Source organism: Octopus bimaculoides, chromosome 16 (assembly GCF_046866305.1).
Source record: "Octopus bimaculoides isolate indiv1 chromosome 16, ASM4686630v1, whole genome shotgun sequence".
Lineage (NCBI taxonomy): Eukaryota > Metazoa > Mollusca > Cephalopoda > Octopoda > Octopodidae > Octopus > Octopus bimaculoides.
The window spans coordinates 45,178,116-45,205,615 of record NC_142943.1 but is presented as its reverse complement, the minus strand read 5'-3'; the positions used below and the strand labels follow the sequence as shown (position 1 = coordinate 45,205,615).

The 27,500-nt window shown below is 38.5% G+C and overlaps 1 protein-coding gene across 2 annotated transcripts in view; it reads left to right on the top strand.

Annotated features, from left to right (window-relative positions):
- Positions 1-27,500, top strand: part of LOC106868969 (EGF-like domain-containing protein 2) — a 46,268-nt gene that overhangs the window by 1,219 nt on the left and 17,549 nt on the right. Inside the window, exons 2-3 of one of the 2 annotated variants that reach the window (XM_014914448.3) lie at positions 17,180-17,308; positions 25,194-25,241. In XM_014914448.3, the coding sequence (XP_014769934.1) occupies positions 17,180-17,308; positions 25,194-25,241 (177 nt within the window). The remainder of the gene's footprint in view (positions 1-17,179; positions 17,309-25,193; positions 25,242-27,500) is intronic. The other variant, XM_014914449.3, reaches the window with a different exon arrangement.

Sequence of the window (27,500 nt, the reverse complement as noted above, 5' to 3'; positions counted from 1 at the left end):
AATGAAGAGTTATGCTCAAGGACACAACTCATCAGCCGGTTCAGGGATTGAAACCATGCTCTTACAATGATAAATGCAGCACCCTAAGCCATACGCCCCCATAATATATATATATATATATATATATATATATATATATATATATATATATATATATATATATATATCAAAATATGCAACAAGGATATCAAGAGGTAATGCAGTACGACCGTTTCATGCAACGCCATTTAATAGAACAATGCAATCATTACATCAATTTGAAATGCAGAGCAATCCTCAGCTGCACAAAGGTTTTTATGACTATACCAATAATGATTTATGTCTGCTCTCTCAGCCCTACCCCTAACATATACTGCCCTTTATTCTCTCAACCTTAGATATACAAGGATTTGATAAACTAGTCTATAAGTTAAAACTTACCCCATAAAAACAAATAAAATCAGTGATAGGCAGAGTCTTCTTGATAATTTAGTAACTTCTCTGCTGAAGTAGGGGCAACATGTTCTTTGCCTATCTCCTTAACTTCCTAGAGATTTTAGGTATAATTATATTAAGGTGTCCTTCTGTTCTAATTTAATTAAATTCTATGTCTTTGTGCAGCTGAGGATTGCTCTGCATTTTAAATTGATGTAATGAATGCATTATTCAATTAAATGGAGTTGCATGATACGATCGTACTGCGTTACCTCTGGATATCCTTGTTGCTTATTTTGATTTTAATCACCTTACTTCGAAATTGTATGGATAATACCGTACTAAATTCTGGTGCCTCAACTTAAGTATCATATTCATCTGAATCTAAATTTTTGCTGAACTCATCTACCATACCCAAAGTATATATATAAGAGAGAGAGAGAGAGAGAGAGAAAGAAGAAGAAGAAGAAGAAGAAGAAGAAGAAGAAGAAGAAGAAGAAGAAGAAGAAGAAGAAGAAGAAGAAGAAGAAGAAGAAGAAGAAGAAGAAGAAGAAGAAGAAGAAGAAGAAGAAGAAGAAGACAGACAGACAGATAGACTGCTAGATTGATAGATAGATAGAAGATATGCATATACACACACACACACACATATAAATATTCAAACATATAGTACTTACCTATCTACATACATAAATATACATATATGTATATGTGTTTTAAACGCGCGCACGCACAAATATATATTAAACAAAAGTCAGCTAAAAGAAATAACTAAAAGATGCCAATACGTAAACAACATAGACAAATATAGGTATATCAATTAGCATACGGCGTAATTCTTGATTTATTAAAATTCTCTCTCCGTCTGGAAGATGTGTCACAATTACCAAATCGCATTTGACAACAAATCTTTATGAGAACGGATGATAACCTCACGAATCAAGAATTCTCCAAAGATGATATGCCACTAAAAAAAAGGACAGGCTTATTGTTTGGGGGCAAGGGAACAGTCATAGACACGAGTTTCTGATTCAATAGGTGTCATTTATAGAAACTGCAGTGAATTTGCTTCTAGAAGTTGAAATATGTCCCAACATGCTTGAATTAGCCTAAAGTTTATATATACATACATACACACACAGGTATGAGCCGTTTTAACGATGCGTCCTGCCCGAAGCTCGTCGAAACGCCGGTGTTAAAACGTGGGTAGCTGATGAAGTAGAATGTTCTCTATGTGGCTCGTGTGTTTTCCCGTCTATGTTTGTTTGCAATGTCCTGTACCCAGATATGCACCTATACATACAGGTGGATGTCGGTATGCACATACCTGTACGTATATATGCATATACTCATTCACTATTTGTTTATATATATACATACACGCATGTATGTATATATATCTATGCACATATGTACGTATGTATATATATATATATATATATATATATATATATATATATATATATATATATATATATATATATATATATATATATATATATATTTCTCGAGTACATATATTGGTAGTTATATATTTTCGAAGTTTGTATCATACTGACTTGTATTGGCGAAATACAAGGTAATTTCTGTTTTTTTAACGCGGTGCGTATTAAATACGCAGAGGATATCACTGCAATGATGATGTCCGTCTATAAATTACTTACATTTTAAAGTTCACTTCTGTATTAGAATCACTTAATATTGGTATGTCACTCATTGTTAAAGATTCTATTGTTATTTTGGTATGTCAGCTGGTGAATCAATCTGTCTGTCTCATTAAGTTCTAATGGATTATTGTATTGGTTTCTTCTAAGACAGGATAGAATAGACGCGGGGAATGAAGGTCAGTAGAGGGTGTACTGAAGGAATTCGTCTTTAGGAAACTGAAATTGATCGACTAAGCGCAGAAAATGGGACTCTGTGTGTGTGTGTGTGTGTGTGTGTGTGTGTGTGTGTGTGTGAAGTGTGTGCGTGAAGGAGGTGTGGATATGTGTGTGTGTGTGTGTGTATGTGTGTGTGTGGTTGTGCGTGTGCGTAAGTGAGTGTGTGCGTGAAAGGGGTGTGGATATGTGTGTGTGTGTTTAATGTCCGACGAAGCGATGGCGTGAAAATCAATTCACGAAATAGACATTTTCAAACGATACATATATACACAAACGTACGTGTGTGTGTGTGTGTGTGAGTACATTTTTTACTCATTGAATTGCGGCCATGCTGGGGCACAGCCTTGAAGAGTTTAATCACACAAATCGACCCTAATACTTACATTTATCTTTTGTAAACATTTTCTTATTCCATCAGTCTGGTTTGCCAATCAGCTAAGTTACAGCGACGTAAATGAACCAACACCAGTTGTCAGCGGTGGTGGATGACAAACACAAACACAAAGACATACATACATACATACAAACACACACACACACACACACACACACACACACACACACACACACACATATATATATATATATATATATATATATATATATATATATATATATGTATGTATATATATATATATATATATATATATATATATATATATATATATATATATATATATATATATATATGTATGTATATTATATATATATATATATATATATATATATATATATATATATACATACATATATATATACATACATATATATATATATATATATATATATATATATATACATACGTATATATATATATATATACATATACATACATACATACATACATACATACATACGTTATATATAAATGGTATTGGTATCTAGAAGACCCAAAGAGTAGCAGGTAATGCTAAGTAAGTGCTAAGGACAGACCATAGTTAAACTCTTGGTTCGATCGTGATACGAGTGAGGAGTTTAATGTGGGTCTTGTATTAGCCTGCATATATATATATAGATATATATATCGTTGCTGTTATGTAAAAATGTCGTAAGTCCAAAACGTTGATTTTTCAGAAAACGAAAAAATGGTTTCACCATTCCATAGCAAAACCGTTGTACTACACTTTGACAATTTTTGATATCTTAGCATTTGAAGCAGCTGGAGATACGATAGTTTGATCAAAAGAACCGGCTGTTGCAAGCGAAAGACTGGTATACCCTCGAAATTTATTTCCTTCTATTTTACAACGTCATACACCACATTTTTATGGTTACGGAGACCTACGCGTGTTTCCACAGACCAGGGTATGAGCAGTTGCATATGCAACCGGGCATAATTTAGTGTGCAGCTTCGTTCAGGGTCCTTCAACCAGCTTGGCTTAATGTGAACTGTTTTTTAGTTAGAGTTCAGGTGGAAGCGAGGGGGAGGTTATTTTGAATCTGTTTCCGTCTACCCTATCTACTCACAAGGCTTTAGTCGGCCCGAAGCCTTAGTAGAAGACACTTGGTCAAGGTGCCTCGCAGTGGAACTGAACCAGAACCACGTATTTAGGAAGCAACCATCTTACCACACAGCCACGCCTGTACCTATCTAGATTTCTCTAAACTATATACAGGTTATCTGTTTATACATTCTTGTTTTTGTTGGATTTTCCCCATCGACGACATCAATTACAACATAAAATAAAAGCCTAATTTTCATAAGTTTATTTAGACTCTGACTCAGTGTGTGTGTGTGCGCGCGCGAACTCACACACGTACACACACACACATAATCCTCAGTGCTCTACATTCTTGCCCATCACCCTATGCACTTGTAAATCTTCACGCATTAACCCCATAGATGAACAAAGCTAACAGCAAGAAGATTAAAGCAGTTTTAAGTTAAACCTAAATCATCAAGAAAAAAAAAAAGATGACAAGAAATTATTAGTCAGTCCGACTCAGGCATCGCTGTCAGGTACCTGCTGTTGCGACCGGTCTCGTGTGCTATCGTGTGTGTGTTTGGGCGTTTGCGTGAATGTATGTATATATGTATACATGCTTGTATGCGTAATGTATACTGGGTCATCCTATAAATAATGCGTTTTTTTATATTTATTTTATTTTTCAAAATTATGATAAATTAAGTTCTTTTTTAATCTAAAATATACTCTTTTTCATATTCTACAATGCTCTTCTATCTATCTGGTAGACTTGCAAGGCCCCTCTTCCAAAATTCATTTGTCAGTGACGAAAAATACTCCCCCAATAATGTTCTGACCTCGTCTACAGAATTCATATTTTTTCCGTCCAAATGATTTTGAAGACTGCGGAATAAATGATAATCAGATGGGGCAATGTCCCGTGAATATGGTAGGAATGTCATCTTCGCTGTATGTAACTGAGCATCATCTTGATGGAAAAACATCTTTCGTCTTCAAACCAAAGATGGGCGTTTTTCTTCTTGCGCTCATGCTGCTCGCAGTTGATCTTTTTTGACGTTTGGTTTGGGTTTAAAAGTTCAAAGTGAACTAAATCTTTCATATCCCACCAAACAGATAACAAAACCTTATGTGGGTGAAGACCTTCTTTAGCCTGGGGTGCCGCTGTTTCTCCGTTCCCTATACACTGTCTTCAGCGCCTGGTATTTTTATAGAGAACCCATTTCTGGTCACCAGTCACTATTCAGTCGAAAAAAAGGTTCATTCGTGAGACGTAACAGCAAAGAAGAGCACACATTCACTCTCTGCACGCGATTAGAGTTGGAAAGTTTGTGAGGAACCCACTGACCCAATTTGCTGACTTTTCCGATTGCACGCAGGTGTTGATGAATGGTTGAATGACCAAATCCAAGCTTCTCTGCTAATTCCTCAATAGTTACGATGGGATTTTGTTCCACCAGGGTTTGCAGGACGTCCTCGTCGCGCTCTGCAGCTCTTCCAGGACGAGGCTCGTCTTCTAGGCTGTAGTTTCCGGCTCGGAATTTCTGGAACCACCATTGACACTGGCTTACGCTTATTGTCCGATCCCCATATCCTGCATTTATATTCCTTACACTTTCCGTTGCGTTATTGAAGTTATAAAGCAAAATATGCCGAATATGCTCCTTTGTCACTTCCATTATAGCTTTGAAGAAATAACTGTCAATGAGGGATACCTGGTGGAGTAAGAAGGCCGATGAGATACAGGCGGCATCGGATTCCAATAACACAAAGCTGTTATATGGTCTCTTGCGAGAGTTTTATGGACCGACTTCTTTTCTGATGACACCACTTCGTAGCAGGGATGGTAAAGAACTTCTTCGTGATTCACAAGGAATTCTGCGAAGGTGGCGAGAATACTTTGATGAACTTTCATCCCTGGGTTACCTGTGAAGGCGGCTCTCACGGAACCACCAATGTTGGAAGAAGTTGCGGTGTCTGTCTCAAGGATGAATAATGGGAGGTCTCTGGGTATGGATGGTATACATGCGGAGTTGTTACAGCATGGCGGTGAGAAACTTCAACAGCAACTTTACTCCTTGTTTGGCAGGATATGGGATAGTGAATCTTTACCTGAGGACTGGAGAGATACAATAATCGTGGTCTTATATAAGGGAAAAGGCAACAGGAATGATTGTGGTAACTATAGGGGAATATCATTGCTTTCTGTCATAGGAAAGGTTTCATACAGGATACTTTTGGATCGTCTGCAGAAACACGTTGCAGATTGTGTTCTTCCAGAAAGTCAATCTGGCTTTCGTGTGGGACGCGGCACTACTGATATGATCTTCTCAGCTAGACAGCTTCAGGAGAAGTGTGTGGAACAGGGTCTGGAGTTATATCAGGTTTTTGTCGATCTGACAAAAGCTTTTGATACCGTTAATAGAAATGCACTGTGGAAAGTCCTCCTGAAACTTGGTTGTCCTGAAAAGTTCCTTGCTTTGGTTAGGTCTTTTCATGAAGACATGGAGGGTAGGGTTAATGTTAGAGGTAAAATGTCGGAGCCCATCTCAATAAAAAAATGGAATGAAACAGGGTGATATTCTGGCACCGACCCTATTTGCCATATATTTTGCGATGGTTTTCTGTATTGCGTTCAGAAATTGCAGATATGGTGTTTACATCCATTATCGAACCGCTGGCAGCATATCTAATATCAGACGCTTTGCGGTAAAAACAAAGGTATTTACCTCTATCATAAGAAACCTTCTGTATGCAGATGATTGTGAGCTAGTAACACACACAGAAATTAATATGCAACACATTTTGAATGCATTCTCTGATGCTTGCACTGCCTTAGGATTGACAGTCAGTCTCAAGAAAACTGTTGTCATGTACCAACCTGCCCCTGGTAAGCAGTATAGGGAACTAAATATCTATGTGTATGGTAAACGACTTGGTGTAGTTGATCAGTTTGTCTACCTGAGAAGCACTGTTAACAGATATAGAAATTTGGATAGTGTGTGTTAAGAAGTGGTTGGAATTTCTCTATGAAAAAATTCTCCTTGTTGATTCTTTCTTGTGTAGAGATTCGGTCTTTACATTGATAGAAAGGGAATATAAGGAATTTAGGGTTTTTGTTTCTGGCGCAAGAGTCTATGTGGCCACTGAGTGGAATTTGGCGGTGTTGAGGGAGATTTATTTGTTCTTTATGGACTGCTACTCTTCTACGCAAAGGGAGGCTCGTCTATCCGATATAGTAGTTCCAAAGGAAGAAATAAAGCACTGGACGATTTTTGCAACCACATCCAGAGTTTCCCTTTTACCCCGCCCAAAACCAAGGTCAAATCAAACTTTAATAGCAAAGAATGGAGAAACCTAAGATACTTACAACAGGACAAAAGCCTTACTATCAAAGAAGCTGACAAATGTAGTACTGTAGTCCTAATGGACACAGATTTTTACAAACACCTAGCACTCTCCTTACTAAACGACAACTCTTTCTATGAAATTATCACCAACTATAAACAACAAAAACTCTCAAAAACCTCACCACCCTTATACACCAGCATGGTCAAGGACTCACGAACACTAATTTCAAATGCAAGCCCAGCCTCTTTACTCCTGATTTCGTTTCATATATATCGATACACCCGACCTATATTCTTATACCTCGATACCCTTGATCTATATACCTTAACATCGACACTCCTAGCCTATATTCTTATATATTGACACGTCTTCACCTGTATTCGTATATATCGCATATATCGATAATCTTTGACTTATCTTTTTACAGACTGATACTCCTCGGCTTATTTTTTTTACAAACTGATACTCTATAACCAATATTTTTATAAAATAGAAGCGTATATATTATACATGATACCAAGATATACTCGTTCGCGAGTGATTGTTGGCTTTTTATATTCCTGACCTATACTTGATACTCCTGATAAGTGCTGTATATGTTTATTCATATATATCTATAGAATTATTTAAGAAGTACTCTCAATACCGAAACTTTGTCTGTTATTCAAAGGGATTTTATTACAATATTATTAGAAATAACACCCATTTTTTGTAAGTTGAATTTAAGCATCATTTCTCTTTTCTATTTCTATCGCTCGAGAACTTTCGTCTCTTTAAAACTCGGAGTAACTACTGTATAACTCAAAATCTTCTGTATCTTGTATCTACAAGGTGGTATAAAAAAGTTCCCTAACTAGCTCTGTAGCGCGCCAACAGATGACAGTACACGGTTGCGTGCGCTGTGAGTGCTAGCAGAGACCTTCAAGTAGCAGTGTACCCAATGACATCGCTGTGTTTACTTCGCAAGTTGCGAAATTTGTGTTTTTGTGATCACGTGTATGCTGCAGTTTGCGATTTTTGTCATGGACGTACGTACATACATACATACATACATACATACATACATACATACATACATACATACATACATACATACATATATACCATAGAACAGCATTCCCACTTGGTTTCTAACCTTCGCTAGTTTTCTTTCTCGGACTATCTCTCTTTCTCTTTACACTCTATGCTCTCTTTCTTTCTTCTGATGAAGCAGTGACGTCTGAAACGTTGAGGCACTTTCTCTTCCCCGTAAAGCGTTAAGATAATATCTTATTTTTCAAACTTTGACAAATAAGATATAAGATATTTTTTCTACATAAGTGAAATAACCAATTTGCAATTGTATTATATTCGTTCATTCGGTTATAACTAAATGACTGTGATAGTCATTATGTAACATGCATTATATAATGGACACGACTATACCATTGTTTTCATTTATGCCTTCATACATGATATTTAACTTGTCACTCCACACACGTTATTCAAATTACTGTAAACCATGGAATAAATGTAATAACAATTACTCCATTCATCATTCACACACACACACATCGTGATATATGTGTGAATACATGTATGTATGTATTCTATAATATATATATATATATATATATATATATATATATATATATACATAATATATACTAAAATATTTATTATATATTTATATACACACAAATACATTGTACTCACACACACATTCACACACACACACGCACACATATATATGTATATATGAGTGTATTTACGTATAGGAGTAAGAGAAAAAGAGAGAAAGTATGCAAGAGGTAGATAAAGTGAAAGTGGTTAAGGGGTTTCTTTCGTAATCCCGAGGTGCAGGTTCCCCTCCTCTGGTTATCACCGAAAATGACTGTGTTCTATCATATCTTCATACCATAAACGTAGCCATAGGAGAGAAACTGCGCGAAAGCCTGTCACATGGTCTTTATATGCGTAATTTAAACGTTCTAGTCTCATCACAAACAGTGATAGATAGATAGATAGATAGAGAGTGAGAGAGAGAGAGAGAGAGAGAGAGAGAGAGAGAGAGAAAGACACAGAGAGAGAGACACAGAGAGAGAGACACAGAGAGAGAGACACAGAGAGAGAGACACAGAGAGAGAGACACAGAGAGAGAGACATACATACACACAGTGATATAGGTATACATATGTATGTGTGTGTGCGCGCGCTTATTGAGAATATTACGTGACTAAACTAGATGTTACAATGGAAGAGAAAAAGAAGGTGAGAACGAGGGAGGTGGGAAGGGAAAAGAAGGAGAAGAGGAGGAAGGATGAGTGGGGGAACATTAAAAGTAAGTATCTAAAGAATTCTAATATATTTCTGACGTAAAAGAATGATTAACAACATTGCTCTAAGGTGGGATAAAGCATACAAACACACTTGTATGTACACAGGTGTGTACGTATGTTTTATGGACACATACACACCCAGATATATATATATATATATATAAACAGTAAAGCGAATTCCCACAACAAAGTGGCAGTTGAATGTTACTACTAACTTAACCCCAGGCAGATTCTCCGCCAGCTGGTTATCAGTGCAAAGCTCTGCACCCTCTTTATATGATATATCGCTAGCAGGGGGACCGAACCCCTACTACCCTCCAGCAAATAGCAGGATCGCGCGATTGACACAGTTTCGAATTATTTGGGTCATCCCCAGCCGCGAGCACCTGCGCACTGGACTGATAGCTAAGATCCTATATATATGTGTGGAGGCACATGGCCTAGTGGTTACAGCAGCGGACTCGCGGTCAAGGAATCGCAGCTTCGAATCTCAGACCGGGTGACGTGTGTGTTTATGAGCGAAACACCTAGGCTCCACGCGGCTCCACGCGGCTCCACGCGGCTCCAGCAGAAGGTAATGGCGAACTTCTGCTGACTCTTTGGCAACAACTTTCTCTCACTCTTTCCTCCTGCATCTAGCAGCTCACCTGCGACAGACCGGCGTCCCGTTCAGGTGGGGAACCCATAGGCCAATGAAACCGGGAAACCGGCCCTTATGAGCCAGGCATGGCTCGAGAAAGAACAAATATATATATATATATATATATACATATATATATTCGTGTGTGAATTTGTATATGTGCATGTATGTATGTATGTATGTCATTATTCAGTTTATTTCAAGATTTCTTCCCAATAGAGAAAGAACTCCTTCATTGGAATTTCAACATCAACAACACGATATTTTTGTTTGTTTGTATGCATGTATGTATGTATGTATGTATTATGTTTGTATGTATGTATGCATGTGAAGATTTGTATGTTTTATGTATGTATTCTCATGAATATAGTTGCATATCTAAACATGCTTGTATATATTTAAATGATAAACTTCCGGAGAGTTTTACAGATTTTTACAGTTCCAGTGACGGATTGGATCTGTAGTCTTCGAATTAGCAGTCTCCTTTCTGGTTTTGAGAAGCCTAATTTCTCAAGATTGGTATTTAGGTAGTGTGTTACATATCTCGGTGTACCAATATTTACAAGTATAAACTTGAACTTGTAATCTGGATAGAGTAACTGCAGATTTCTCAATAGTTCAGCATTGGTGTTCTCTTTTTTACTGATCTTCAGCTTTATGTTAACATCCATTGGGTAGCTAATTTCCTCAACTGTGCACACTTTCTTTTCTCTATCCCAAATCATTATATCAGGCCTGTTGTGTTTACATTTTATTGAGGTTTTCACTGGGACATTCCACCAGTACTCATTTTTATTATGAGTGGTTATGGCTTCCACCATATTGTGATTTCTCATTTCTTTATCTTCGGGGGCTATCCTTCCGAAGGATTTCATTATATAGTGTCCTAGCTATAACATCATGTCTCATCGGCAGATAATACCGTGATGACATTTTCGGACAACTGCTTATGATATGCATATCTTCAGTGTGAACTCCACAAAGTTTGCATCGGTTGTCACATTTTATGGTTTTCCCTGCATCTCTATCTCTTTTGTGCATCAGATATGTAGTTGATATTTCCTGTTCCTGGATTGCAAATACATACCCTTCAAAGTGGGAGGTAGTAATCCAGCTATTGGTCTATGATAAACTGCTTTGATGATCGATGTTACTATCATGTATGTATGTATGAATGTATGTATGTATAGGATGTTAATATATGCATATAAATACATATTTGTATGTATATTTATCATACACACATTATAGATGTACAATAATATATATTTGTGCATACATGTGTGTGTGTGTGTGTGTGTGTGTGTGTGTGTGTGTGTGTGTGTGTGTGTGTGTGTGTGTGTGTGTGTGTGTGTGCTTGTATGGGTATATATTTGATGTTATGTATGTATGTTTCTAGAAATTTGGAAACGACATGCAGTACTGCTTGGCATTCACGCCGGAAACTGTAATACGAACATAGGTGTCAATCTGAAGACAATGCAGAGGATTCAGAAACAGTTGGATGAGTCTAATGGTAATTACGAAGGTACGGCAGCTCGGAAAACTCACTCTGATTGTTCTGATAAGAAAAGAACTCCTGGATTTGTTGGTGAGATCCAGGCCATGATTGACAACAATTCCTCCAAGTCAATCAGGTCCATCGCCAGGGACATGAGAGTTTCTTATCAGGCAGGTAGTGCATGAAGACATTCGGTATTCCTCATGCAAGATGAGAAAGAAGGGCCAATTTTTTATCCCAAGCCATCAAAGACAAGAGGAAAGAACGCGCTAGGAAGCTTTTGAAAAAACTCAAGCATTCCCTCCAACCAAACATGCTTTGGTTTTTCTCAGACGAGAAAAATGTCTGCTAGGCTTAGATGGTGAACACACAGAACAACCGTTGGCTTACCATATCCTCAAAACATGTACCGAGAGTGATAAAAATCAAACATCCAATCAACATCATGGTGTTTGGAGTGATCACTACTAATGGCAACATTATGCCTCCATTCATCTTCCTTCACAGCCTCACACTCGACATGGAGGCCTACATCGTGTGCCTGGAAGGATTAGTGCTTCCCTGGGTCAAGAGGGTGGCTGCTGGAAGACCCTATGTCTGGCAACAGGACTCTGCACCATGCCTCACAAGCAGGAGTCCCCAGTCATGGCTATCAGACAATTTCCGTGACCACGTCACCCCTAACATCAGGCTACCTAACTCCCCAGACTGCAACCCCGCTGATTATTATGTGTGTGCCATAGTTGAGTGAGAGACCAACAAAACTCCTTGTAACACCAAAGATGAACTGTAGGCAAGAATTATAGCAACGTTCACCAACTTAAACAAGGAGACCGTCCAGAAGAGCTACAGGAGATTCCAAAGTCGCCTGGAGGCCGTGGTTGAAGCCAATGGCGGTTTTATTGAATAAATTTACTCTTTAGTATTTCAAGATATTTTTACGTAATTTTGGTTAATATATCTGTTAAAATGAGATGTCAGTGTTATTTTCATTTTTGTGTAATTTAGACAACAATTATTCACTGCACCATGTATATATATGTATGTACGTATGTATGTATGGTTATGTGTGTGTACAATACCTATATGTATGTATGTATGTACATACATACATACATATATATATATATATATATGTATATATATATATACATATATATATATATATCCAGTGCCGATGTATATTCCTCCATTAGGTAATCTGAACTTGAACGAGCTATGTTTCTGCTAGAAGCCTGCGAAACATTATGCTTCGTAGAGCCAAATCAAACTATTTATTATACACACATTATAGATGTACAATTATATATATTTGTGTATACATGTGTGTGTGTATGTGTATGGGTATATATTTGATGTTATGTATGTATGTATGTATGTATGTATGTATGTATGTATGCATATATATTTGATGTTATGTATGTTTCTAGAAATTTGGAAACGACATGCAGTACTGCTTGTTTGGCATCTGCAGACTAGACTAGTTTCATGTTGGTTTGGCGATAATTATTAATATCCAGTACCGTTGCCGTAGTCTCCTTTAGAGAGACTTAGAAATATTAATATCTCTATTTCTGAAAACCAGTGGATGTATTCCACTGAAATTAGATAAATAACCTACCTACAGATAAGTCAGTAGCGACGTCTGCTGGATTCGGCTGCTCTGCATTGACAAGGGGCAACACCCTGAAACTAGTCTAGTCTGCAGATGCCAAACCAGCAAGGGGAAGCTGCTGACCTCCCCTGTTCGAAGATAATCCGCACACAAGACGGAAAACTTCTCTGCAAAACTTTGTCTCGGTAACATCCAGTGATGATGATGATGAAGTACGGTGCAGTGGTTCTCATGACTTCTGCTCTTAATTCTGGAAACATGAGTGTCTCGTTCATCATCCTTAAACGACCTAGGATAGGTTATTCGATCCGAAAAAAATTCTAACTGAGCCCCACTTGCAAGATCATGTGCTGTTTATCTTGATATGAGAACATCATGTTGCACACGCGGTTGTGATGCATGTTCCTGATGTACCCTTATCAGCTGGGCAGCCATCTGTATTTGTACCTGCGAGTCCCTTTCATGGAGTGTGCTGATCACTCAGTAATAATAATAACCTTTTCTTTCTTGGCCACAGACATGCATACATAAATTACGTGTAATATAACTGAAAGAATCACATTACATTGGATATATGTGTGTACGCGCACATGCGCGAATGTGTGTACGCGCACATGCGCGAATGTGTGTATGCACGCGCGTGTGTATTCAATCACACACACACACACGCACACACACACACACACACACATATACACGAGGTGGTGCCCAAAAGAAATCAAAATTTTGCAATATCATTTTATTTACTTACTTTTACACGTTTACACTTTTATCACCTTTAAAACATTCTCCATTTGAAGAAATGCATCAGTCCAGACGCGTTTTGCACTGTTCGAAGTAGTGCTGGAACTTTTGCGAAGTGATACCTTTTAACGCCTCTGTCTTTTTTTTTTTCTTCACCTCTTCCACATCTGCAAAACGTTTTCCTTTAAGGACTTTTTTTCATTCAGGGGAATAAAAAAGTCGCAGGGAGCAATATCGGGTGAATAGAGAGGGTGAGCAAACGGGGCCATGCCATTTTTGGTCAATAGCTATCTCACACTCAAGGCGGTGTGCGCAAGCGCATTGTCGTGATGAAACCACTACTATCCACTTTACCACAGATTGGAGCGTTTTCGTCTCACTGCGTCTCGCAGACGCTTCAGAACTTCCAGGTAAAATGTTTGGCCAAGAGGAACAAATTCTGTGTGGACAATTCCTTTCGCATCCATGAAGCAAATCAGCATCATCTTGACATTGGGCTTCACTTGACGCGCTTTTTGAAGGCGTAGTGTCATTGAATGCTTCCATTGACTTGATTGCTGCTTCGTTTCCGGATTGTAGCACCAGCTTTCATCACCAGTGATGACCTTCGAAAAAAGATCCGGATCAACTTCCAACTGTTCTTTCAGTTCACAACACACATTCAGTCGTGACTGCTTTGGATCTTCTGTGAGCAAGCAAGGCACAAATTTTGCTGCAACTCTTTTCAGTCACAATTCCTCGCGCAAAATTCGTTGGGAGGAGCTCCAGGACATACCAATCATATCAACAAGTTCGTCAATTGTTCGGCGATGATCCTCCAGGATCAGTTCATGAATTTTCGGGATGTTTTCATTCGTTCGGGAGGTCGACGGTCACCGTGAACGAGATTGGTCTTCGAGCAACAAATGACGATTCTTTAAGCGTGGAAACCACTCGCAAACTTGTGTTTTGATCATGGCAGCGTCCTTCTAAGCTATTTGAAGCATGACAACTGTTTCGGCCGCCCTTTTTCCCCAGCAGGAAACAAAATTTTACGGAAGAACGTTGTTCCTTCGTTTCAGCCATCGCAAAAATTGACGAACAAGGGAGAAGCACTACAAAACAATGGCACACCACGTAGCAGTACGACCTCACTAGTAGATGCCGGTCGGCACACTTATGCCTGAGAGTCACTTCAAGTGGTTTCTAGCGGCGGAAGTCTGAACTACAACTGGCTTGTTCCATAGAGAGTGTTTCCGGTTACTTTTGGGCACTCCGTCGTATATACACGCGCACGCACGCACACACACATACATACGCACACATAGACAGACAGACAGACAGACAGATAGACAGACAGATAGATAGATAGATAGATAGATAGATAGATAGATAGATAGATAGATAGATAGATAGATAGATAGATAGATATCAAGTAGTGTAGGAGAACTGTCATATAATATATCAAGACTGGTTAAAAATTTTGTATACAAAACAAATATGGGCAACTCACCCCGCCCCACACACGCATAAGTGCCAAACCTGCTAGCATGGTTGAATCAGGGTACCATATGGCACCCGACCATTTTCCGCTTTGGTTTCCCTTTTACAAATAGGCTTCTCTGAACCTAACTATGTTCGGTTTGAGCCTTACTCTGAAATCTCCTACATCTTCTGAGTAACTTTCTTGAGCTGTTGATTAATTTCTGGTGTGGTTTTCAACAAACGTCTATAATTTTTATGCTGGGTGTAATCCTTGCCAATCTCGACTTTAATGAATATAACTTTTCTGTTGCACTTTTTCAATTCATTCAGTATCTGCACCAATTTCTCGCTACTCACCCTCACAACCATGAATTCCATTACTGACCCACACAACCATGTAGGCGTACTTTTGCCCTTCTGTGAAGATTATCAGTAAACTGTATGTTTTAGATTAGGACCATTCTTTCTATATTACCCCACGTATTTACAGTTCTTGAGATTTTCCCCCATTTACACCTTTCCGGGCCCCCTACTTCCTGGCACCTGATGCTGCTAGCACTGAAAACCATGCCATTCTACTTTTCTTCGTTTCCTTTCTAGCTATCCTCAAAGCTACGACCAACGATATTGTGGAAACAGCAATGACAGCAGCCTTGCTCTTCCTTCTGGAGTTTGTTGTTGTTGTGCTGCCTTTACTTATAGACTGTTCCCTCTTTGCATCGTTGTTCCACTTCTAAGCAGAAAACCCTCATGTGGCTTTTACTTCCGCATGTGTAGCAACTACGCCTTCTGCTCTATACCGCCAGTCAAATTGACTTCGTTTCTGCTCCTGCAATACAATTTCGAAATAGCCTCGTGTTCTTTGAACCTCACTAAGACACAAATGTTCATGCGGACCCCCACCTTATCATATATTATCGCCAATCAGCCCTGATCTCACCACCTACCCATACTGTCGTAGAAATAACAACCAACAGTCAACGTCAGTATCTCCTCACGATTTTTCCCCATCTACTGCGATGCGACTAGATCTTCGCCTTATCTTTCGATCAGTTACAGCACAAGTCTGTGGGCTGGTGTGTGAGATACCCTAGCTTTGCTTCTCTCCTCGCCTTATCTTCCCATCTACCATGGCACAACTCTGAGGGTTGATGTATTGACATCCCAGCTCTGTCTATCTTCTTGCCCCACCTTCGGTCCGGAAGGATAAACATATTCTTCCACATGGCCTATCCAGTTAGATGGAATATTCATCGTGCTTCGCATCGGTCAGGGCTTCCTCCAGCTTCCCTTTCAAAGGCACATCGTTTTCCTCCACTATTTTTCTTGTATCAATTTCTCCAGTAAAGAGCTGCTCTCTTATCCCCCCACACATTACTTGTTAAAATGTAATTGTTTGCGGTCCTATTTGTTTGTCGTTTTTCTGTTTATAATTTTTTTAAAGCGTCTTAAAGTTTGGGAGACGAATTCACTTCTACCACCATAGTAACTAGCATCTCTTCCTGCTACCACCATTGTGACTAGCATCTCTTCCTGCTACCACTATTGTGACTAGCATTCCTGCTGTTACCGTTAAAACTAGCATCTCCCTCTTGCAATGCCATTGTAACTAGCAGCCCCACCCTGCCACTACTATTGTGATTAACCCTGCTAACCATCACTGTGACTAGCAACTCTCCCTCCAACCACTTACGCATTCGTTATTATTTCATTATGCGTGTCTTGTGTTTATTTATCTATTTGTCTGTCTTACAATAATGATTTTACATATGAAATAAATAACATTTGTTGTAATCATCTTTCTCTTGTCCTTCTTCTTTTGCAGCTCAGAAAGTCGACTTTGATTGTAGACGTTGGGGAGTATCGTGTGCCAAGAATGGAAGGTGTTTAACAACTTCAAATTACTGCGAATGTTCCAACAATTATACTGGACATGACTGTGGACTTCTAACATGTAAATATGATCTAGTCGGTGTTGTTGATGTTGTTGTTGTTGGTGGTGGTGGTGGTGGTGGTGGTGGTGGTGGTGGTGGTGGTGGTGGTGGTGGTGGTGGTGGTGTTGTCTTTATAGTTCTATCCTTGTAATTTCTTTTCTTTCAATTGAAACGTTTAGTAACAGACCGCGTAAGTGCCACAACTTAAAAACCGAGAAAATGACAAAGTTTCGCGACATTCAGAATACGATATATCGACAAGGAATGTAGTTAGGAAGCTAGTTTTGGTCTTAAAATGACCGTGAAGACCTCCTCTAACCATTTCACCGATGTAAAATTATATATTTATGTTTGCATCTGAAAGATTAAACAATGACTGCGTCTTTCTCATTTTGTAGAATAAATGGGTACAATGAAACGGTGTATCGCATTGCATATTTTAGCTATAATACCTAGCAAAAAGCATACAGAGACCCTCACCCAAGGTATTGTTTCTGTTTTAATATACCAAGGTAAGTATATTTAAGAGGTAAGTAAGACAAGATAGTAAGGTAATAGCCCATTATCGTTACGATGGTAACGAAGAATATTAGAAAATGAGCCATAACACTCGAAAAATGATACAGGGACCACACCAAAGTTACTGATTGTGTGTGAGTGTGCTTACGATGATGTGCTACTAAACTCTCTGGTCCGAGTTTGGGTGAGCGAGCGTCGTGTCAACAGCGTCAAGGTACAATTTTTTCAGCCGGATTTTCGACCTTATTGCAAGCCTCACCGGTTCTTCCTCCCAAATTTTTCGGTTTCTCGACGTCGAGACAAAGAAAACGATACACTAACTTCGAAAATGGCCAGGATGGTGCTTACGACATTCTGTTACTAAACGCCACAGTTGCTTTTATAAGAATGTGTGATATATATGTATGTGTGTATGGTGTGTATACACGCACATACACACATGCACGCACGCGCACACACATACATATATGCATTTAAGAGAGGAGAAAAAGACAGACAGACAGACAGACAGACAGATAGATAGATAGATAGATAGATAGATAGATAGATAGATAGATAGATAGATAGATAGTGCAAAACTATACAAAAGACAAAAATCAAAAGAGAGAGACGGGTGAGAGAACAACAAACAAGGTGTATTACTTTGGTACTAAGGGAAAATGGAAGAAGTCTTTGACGTTTTGAGACTACGCTCTTCTAAGGAAAGGAATGAGGAGAGAAAACAGATAGAGAGAGAGGGGGAAAAAACGGGGAGAAAAAAGGTGCCCGGATTAATGGTTGCACAGACAGACAGACAAACAGACAGACCGACAAACAGACTAACAGGCAGGAAGGCAGGCAGGTAGGTAAATGATGGCTACAACTCGATTTCGAACAATAACATTGTTTGATTTTTGTCTTAAACATAAGCAGTACGGATAGGAATTTTCAGTCCTGCTAAGGACCTACACTCTGTTGCACAAATATGGCAACAATGAGTGCCTCCTGCAATACGAGTTCAAAGAGTTACCACCCACACTGGCGCACACCGTCATTCCATCATGGATTTTTTCATTGGATGTTTTGCCTTTCTCGACACAGCAATATTAAGCAACACGTGGTAGAGATGTTACTAGAAATGTTAAAAATCAAACAGCACATGTGCCCGAAGCTTTTGAAAGTGATTAAATGTCTTGCACTGGGCTAATCACACTTTCTGAACAACATATTCATTTGACCAAAATCAAGAACCAGTCTACATCACTGGATGCAAACGAAGTCGAAGGTGAGATTACTTCTATCTAAACAAAGACTAGGAGGGGGTCTCTCTCACACCCAGCTGTTAGATGATATGGACTCGACTGAGTTCATCCACCCTTAGATAAGTTTTGTTTTTCATCATGCAGCGTGGCAAGCGAAAACCTCCCTCCCAAGGCTTGGTAGAGTTGTCGATTTAACAGCCTACAGCCTGACCATTCAATGGGTTGTAATGGATTACATGTTACATACATACATATTTACGCACGCACAAACACACGCATTCATTCATTCGGACATTCATACGCGCATATTTATATGTACGTACATACAAAGTTACATACATCCATGCAAACATATATATGTACACACGTTCGTACACATACATACATACATACATACATACACACATACATAGACACATATATACATGCATATTGACATACATACGACATATATGTGGTGGTTGTCTACTCCTTACACAGAGTTTGACCACCTCCTGCACCCACACCTTAGCCCTTTCATGGCGTCTGATGTGGCTTTTTAAACCAGACAGTGTTTTGAAAAAACACCCACACAGATTGCACCTCTGATTTGCACCACCAATACCTGCAGGTAAGTTCTGCTCATTGTGGATCCTAACATGTCTTTTAAGACCCCCATTTTTAAGACCACACATACATACATACATACATAGACTAAGTGGATTGGCTTCTAAGGCTTGCAAAAGAGTACCCTCTCAAACAGTGCGAGTCCCTTTTTCACTGAATGGTAGGAGTACCACTTGGCTAAAGTTGTATTTTCTTGAACAGTTAAGCTCGGCAAACTTCTTCCTCTCAACTACCTACCTACCTACCTACCTACCTACCTACCTACCTACCTACCTTATTACCTACCTACCTCTCTATATATCATATATATGATGATGATGATGATGGTGACGACAACGACGACAACGATCATGATGACTATGACGATGACGATGACGGTGACGTCGACGACGATGATGATGATGGTGATGATGATGGTGATGATGATGGTGATGATGCTCTTTTTCTTATTACTGTTCTTCGATGCTACTGCGATCCTCTTTCGATGCACCCTTTTTAAATGACCCCCTCCTAGTTTCCCCCCCACACGTCATTTTTGTGACGATAATACAGATGTCATTACTATTTATGGTTATAATTGTTGTTGATGATATTGATGACGGTGATGATGATGATGATGATGAAGAGGATGGTGATGATGGTGATGATGATGATAAGGATAATGAAGAGGATGGTGATGATGATGATGATATTGATGCTGTCGCCATTGTTGTCTGTCGTTTTTGTCGTTGTTGTCGCTGCTGCTGTTGCTGTTGTTGTTGCTGTTGTTGTTAATGATGATGATGATGAGGAGGAGGAGGAGGAGGAGTAAAATGACGCTATTGATGTTGATGCCTATCATTGTTGTTGTTGTTGTTGTTCATGTTGTTTACCTGCAAAAAAAAAAAAAGAAAAATTGTTGTGGTTATCTTTTCAGATGGTGAGTTTTTGCTACTCGTGCGTTCTCCGAGTGATTAAAAAAAAAAAAAAAATTATAAATAAATTTCTTGACAACAAAGTAACAAAGGGGAAAGAAGCATTGAGAAGCTGTTTGACTCATTGACAGAAGACAAAATGAAGTGTGGTCGCATCAAGTAAAACTAAATACCAAATTGATTTTTATTTGAAAAACAAAAAAAAAAAGACACAAACACACACATAAATAAAAAAAAAATCTTAAGAGTAACACACAAAAACAACAAATAACAAACTACCAATAACTGCATAATGAAGCACGGAAGACATAAAGATAAGAAAATAATATTACCTTTATAAAGTCAATAATTTCAATTGTAAATGTCATAATGGCTACATTTAACAAACATTGTGAAAACAAATATGAAAACAAACCAATTAATTATATTGCCTAACCATAATGCACTGCGTTCTGTAATGAGTTTTATTAATATTACTATTAATCGTTTTGACGTCAGAGCTTGTTTGCACTAAATTTGCGCTTTCATTTTAATTTCACCTAACCATGTCCTTCAAACTTCGAGTTTCTTTAGGTAACAGCTGCTCAAAACCCACTTGATAAGAATAACAAATACGTAGTGGTGGGGGACGCGAGTGCGAGTGTGTGTGTGTGTGTGTGTCCGCGCGCGCTGCGTGCATCATACTTTAGCCACTCAGTACCCGTCATAAAGCCACCTCCCTTTCCACTACGACTCCACTCAGTCGAGATTCTTTTCTCTGTCTTGCAAATTATTTGGTGACCTCACTTGTGGTCAGTCACAAGAAAAAATCGCACAGTATACTCTGTAAATGGGTTGGCATTAGGAAAGACATCCAGTCGTAAAAACCCTACCAAAGCAGGCATTTGAGAACAACACAGCCCTCAGGCTACTTGGATTCTGTTGAACCGTCCACTCCATGCGAGCATGGCATATGGACGTTAAATGGTGATGATGATGATGACGACGACGATAACAACGATGATGATGATGATGACGACGATATTATCAGCATTGTTCTAACGATGAACATTTCGTATCATCTATTTTAATTTAGGTGTCGACGGTTAACATAAATCTAATGATTCTTCGACGAAACGTCAATCATAAAATATCCGAATCCTCATCTCCCCAGAAAATACAGACATACATATTTACTAACTTCATTGGACCTTATTTAACCAAAACATACCACCATAAATTCCCTCGAACTCCAGTTTTTATTTGTTAATATACTATCAAATGGCTTTTAAGCGTCAGAACTTAACATCAATTTAATATAACAATATGCTTTGCTGAGGAGGGTTAATAACATCGAAACATGTCCACAGTTGTCCCTGTATCCTAAAAAAGACTAGTTTAATCTTTCCCGCTTCCCCTTGATGCATGACTATTTCCATTGTTGCTGAACTGAGATTTCAATAGAGTTAACTCTAATTTCAATTATTTGAGCCCAGGAGTTTTCACCCTTAGTCGTCTTGGACAAATTTAAACATTAATTCAATGTTTTCCTCTCCTCAGTTCATTTCGAGTCTTGATTGCATCTAGTTTTGTTTGTCAACTCATCAAGTGTTTCCACGCTTACTTTGCAAATGCATTATCACGTGTCTTTGGATGCCAAAACTTAACGTCTATATTATGTATTAGCTTATGGCTTTATCTCAGTTGCTTATCACCACATTAGAGCATTTTCTTTTTCCATCAAATGAAGCAATTCTTGTAAAATCCTTCTTGAACAAAACATTTTGCAGTCTGCTAGAGGGATGCCACAAACATTATCAAGGACCAATTCTAGTTAACAAGTTAAGAATACAAACGAAATATTGAAATATTTTAAGGGTGTCGTTAGTAGTTCTACCTTATCAAAGATATAAACTCTTCTTTTGTATTGTTTCTCTCTCATTCTCTGTGTGCCTCTGTCCATCTGTCTGCCTATCTTAATATTTTTCTGAATAGCCTTCAAAATTTATATTCCAGAACCTGAGTTAATTAATTGATATTACACATTAATATACATGAATGATAAAATATTATTTCATAATTTCGACATTTCTGAAAAACATCATGAGAAAATTCACAGATTATAATGAGAAGAAAATTACCGGTTGAGACACAAGAGATAATTCGAGATTGCTATAAAAATTTGGTCTTTAGCATACCTAACCACATCGCTGATGTATTTGGAGTAAGAGGTGTGTTATACCAAGTTGTGATCGATATAATATTCGTTTCAAATTTTGGCACAAAGCCAGCAATTGAAAGGGTAAGTCGATTACATTGAACCCAGTGTTTCACTGGTACTTATTTTATCGACCCCGAAAGGATAAAAGTCAAAGCCGACCTCAACGGAATTTGAACTCTGAACGTAAAGACGGACGAAATGCCGCTAAGTATTTTGCCCGGCGTGCTACCGATTCTGCCAGTTCGCCACCTATCTCTTCCAAATTTTGGCACGAGGCCAACAGTTTTGGGGGAAGGAGTAAGTCGATTACATCGACTCCAATGTTCAACTGGTACTTATTTTATCGACCCCGAAAGAATGAAAGTCAAAGTCTACTACGGCGGCATTTGAACTCAGAACGTAAAAAGGGACGAAATTTCATTAAGCATTTCGACCGACGGGCGAACGTTTCGGCCAGTTTGCCACCTTCATGATCACTATCGTACTGATATTTATCCCTTTGTAAATAGTCCTCGAGTTATTTACTTCTTTCATTCTGGAATACATTCCTGGATTTTTCATCTTCGACATCAATCACAGTATAAAACCTTTTTCCTAATATATTCAGTTTTTTATTGGAATTACACACACACACACGCGCGCACACACACACACACATACATACATACATACATACATACATAAACATCTATATGTACATATACGATGTATATATATAAACATACATTCATACATGTATGATGAATGGCCTATCGTGAACCTCTTGGAACACATCTTGGCCTAATCTGTTCACTGGGTGTGTTCGACAACTGATTACCAATTAGGTCTACGTGAAATAAGTAAACGAAAGAAATTAATCTCCAATATAAAGAAATTACGCATATATTTACCTTGTAGTAATCTTCCAGTACACCTAGATGCTTCATCATTTGATTCATCAGCTGGTGTAAAAAGAGACGAGTTCCCATGAGGCCTAACTATAAATAGCTGTTGGTTACAAGCAGTTGCATATAAAGCGTGTGTGTGTGTATGTGTGTGTGTGTGTGTGTGTGTGTATGTGTGTGTGTGTGTGTGTACATACACATATACATACATACATACACACACACATATATACACATACATACATATATGTATACATTGATATATACATATATACATGCACACGCGCATGCGCACGTGCAATAACACACATAGTCTAAGGAGTAATGGTTTAGGCCAAAACAAAACCTTTATAATTGATTGATCCATCTGCAGCATATGACTGGTATCATTTATTTTATTGTTCCTTTGTGATAGCAACACTGAAATACTAGAAATGTTGTTGAAATTAGAACTTAGAAACTCACCTTCACTAACACCGTACCACTTTAGTCTCCATTTAATGAATCACACTCACTAAAGTCACTGCCACTCCGGTTGCTCACAACCAGTTCACTTGTCAGAGAGAGAGAGAGAGAGAGAGAGAGAGAGAGAAAGGAATGAGAGAGAGAGAGAAATACAGAGAACACAAGGACAAAAGAAAGATGATAAGGGGCAAAAAAAAAACAAAGGAAGAGTTTGTCTTAAAGGAATTTGGACCGTTAACACATCCCCCATTGCAATATCCCCATATTCAGATTAAGGTAAAAATACATCCTTCTTTTAACCCAGGTATCTGTAACTTTTGATAGAGTAAGGCATATAGAGGGAATTAACGGATGTTATTAACATCCTCAGTCTCTAACTATTGGCACAGAGTGAAAGCATATAGAGAGGATAACTGATGTTATTACCGGAAATTTGACAGAATATCCAGTATTCTGCAACACAATGTGAAGTGTAGCATCGATGCATAGCCAATTAAATCAACACGAGAATGTAACTTATTTTATTGAACCTCAGAACGATGCTCTAGCTTATAGCATTGATCTATAACATAGGCTGCAGTGCGCAAATAATAATAATTTCAAATTTTAGGTAAGTCGATTACTTCGACCCCAGTGCGCAACTGGTACTTATGTTATCGACCACGAAAGAATGAAAGGTGATGTCGAACTCGGCGGTAATTCATCCGGCGTGCTAACGATTCTGCCATTGAGTTACAGAGGCTATGGAAAGTGTGGGTAAAATGTATCCCTTTAGTTATAGGTACAATAGGAACAATCCTTAAAGATTCGAACAGATGGATAGAGGAAGTAGGTTTTAAAAATACCTTGTTTAATTCAGTTCCAGAAAACAGTGATTAGGGACTGCTAGGAGACTTAGGAAGGTTCTTAGCATCTAAGGTTACTTGTTATAGCCCATGTTAGGATTTTTTTCTTTGCCAACAGTATTTGACCGAAACTTGACTGTCACAAACCAGCCCATGCCTCTGATAATGTTTGCCCTCTACCGGACTACAAGTATATCAGTGGTCATCTACTTTAAATACGTATCTTCTCAGTTTCAGCCCATGAACCGCATATGTTGATGAGTGAGAAATCTTGGTCTTGTGAGTATTGCTTACACACACTCCACTCAGGGTTGACTTCAATGAAACGCTAAACTCTCTTCCTTGGCTTTAGCTTTCGTTCATTTTGACCCGATTCCTTCTCTGTCTTTATTTGTCTTTCTCTCTCTTTTTTACCTCTTTCTTCCTGTCTTTTTCGTTTTGTTTTCATTCACTCACCTAGTCATTCTTTCATTCGCTCACGAGCTCACTTTCCCACTTGTTCACTCACTCACTGACTCATTCATTCACCTACCCATTTATTTGCTCACTTATTGGAACCCTATCACCCCAGTCCACACTCTAATCTGCCTTCAACGATATAAAGTTTTTTAGCTTTATTTATATATTTATTTATTTATTTTTGCTTCTAATGTTTCGTTTTGCACATAACTTTTTTGATTTTCTGTGAAGGAAATAGAAAGCATGAAGAAATAAGGACAATTAATTGCTGTGTCTCAAGTTTATGCTTTCAAACTCCGCTAGAATCGAGTTTGACTTCACTTCTCCACGGTCGATTACAATTGTATGTGCGTATGTACGTGTGTGTGTGTGTGTGCGTGTTATCACTTTGTATCAATGTAATTATTACAGAAAGACTACTCGATACTTTTTTAGTAGAATGAAATAGATTTTTTTGAAGGTTGTTTTTGCGAGTCACCATTCAATATTTCACTTTCCGATCTTCACCCAACTTTCTCTCCGTGTGTGTATGTGTCTGTGTGTGTGTTGTGTGTGTGTCCGCACGCACACACATCTGCACGTGTGTGAATGTGTGTGTGTGTGTGTGTGTGTGTGTGTATATATATATATATATACACGCACACACATGTATATATATATATATATATATATATATATATATATATATATATATACGCACACACGCACACATACACACATATATAACTATCTATAAACAGGCATAGATAGATAGATAGATAGATAGATAGATAGATAGATAGATAGATAGATAGATAGACAGATAGATAGATAGATAGATGGTCGTTGGCGACTAAACTGGAACACCCACCAGACTAGCTTTGTGAGGAGGGTTACTTGAAACCCAGCAAGACTAAAAACAAGACCTGCCAAAGGACGGATGAACCCAGACTATATGTTCAACGTCTATCTAGCAGAAGCATGGATTCTCAGAAATTCTGGGTTGGAGTCCGGCGTGCTGGAAGACCATTGAGGGCGATACATCCCTCAGCATTTGCTAAAGCATGTCTCTAGGAGAAGGCAACTTTGATATATAACAGGATACGCAGGGAATGACATTGGACATCTTGAGGATATTTTACTTGCGCTTGAGATAACAGTGCTCCCACATTTCTGAGCTTATATTGGCGTTGGATATCTTGCCTTGGCCTGTCTCTGGAGCATGTTGATAAGGTGGAGAGGGGCTATGAGGTGACGTGCAAGCTTTGTTGAACCAAAACTTTCGCACAGGCATCGCTTTGTCAGTGACCATCATACTCGTTTACTTGTTGACAACCATCATGCATGTATGACGTATGTATGTCGAACACAGTGTCTTAAAATATTAGACTCAATAAGTGCCCTGCTATAAATAATAACGTCCATCTATATCATGAGTTTTAACCCCAGTTAAGGTCTGTTTTGAGTGTAACTCCTCAGTGCCAGGTTAATAAAACAACTTCCTCTTTGGAGACAGAAAACATTTCAACTTCTAAGAATTGCTAACTTTCTTCAAGAGATATGCGAGATTTACAATATTATAATGCTGCCAAGACAGCAATGGCAGAAACGCTAGCACGCTGGGCGAAATGCTTAGTGGTATTTGGTCTGTCTTTATGTTCTGAGTTCAAATTACGCCGAAGTCGACTTTGCCTTTCATCCTTTCGGGATCGATAAATTAAGCACCAGTTGCGTACTGGGGTCGATCTAATCGACTGGCCTCCTCCCCCAAAATTTCGGGCCTTGTGCCTAGAGTAGAAAAGAATATTATAATGCTGCCATATTTAGAACAGTTCTGCTGCTGTACACAAACCTCATACACGACAATCAAAGACTGACTGCTTGTGAAATCACCCACAACCTTTCGCCCACCGATGTGCTATTTCTTTTCTCATTCTCCTTCTCTCTTTTCTCTCTCTCATGCTCTCTGTCTTCATTCTCTCACTCTCCGTCTTTCCTCTTCTGTCTCTAGCTCTCTCTCATTTCTCCCCCCCCCCATCTCCCCCACTCTCTCTCTTCATATATATATATATATATATATATATATATATGAAAAACGAA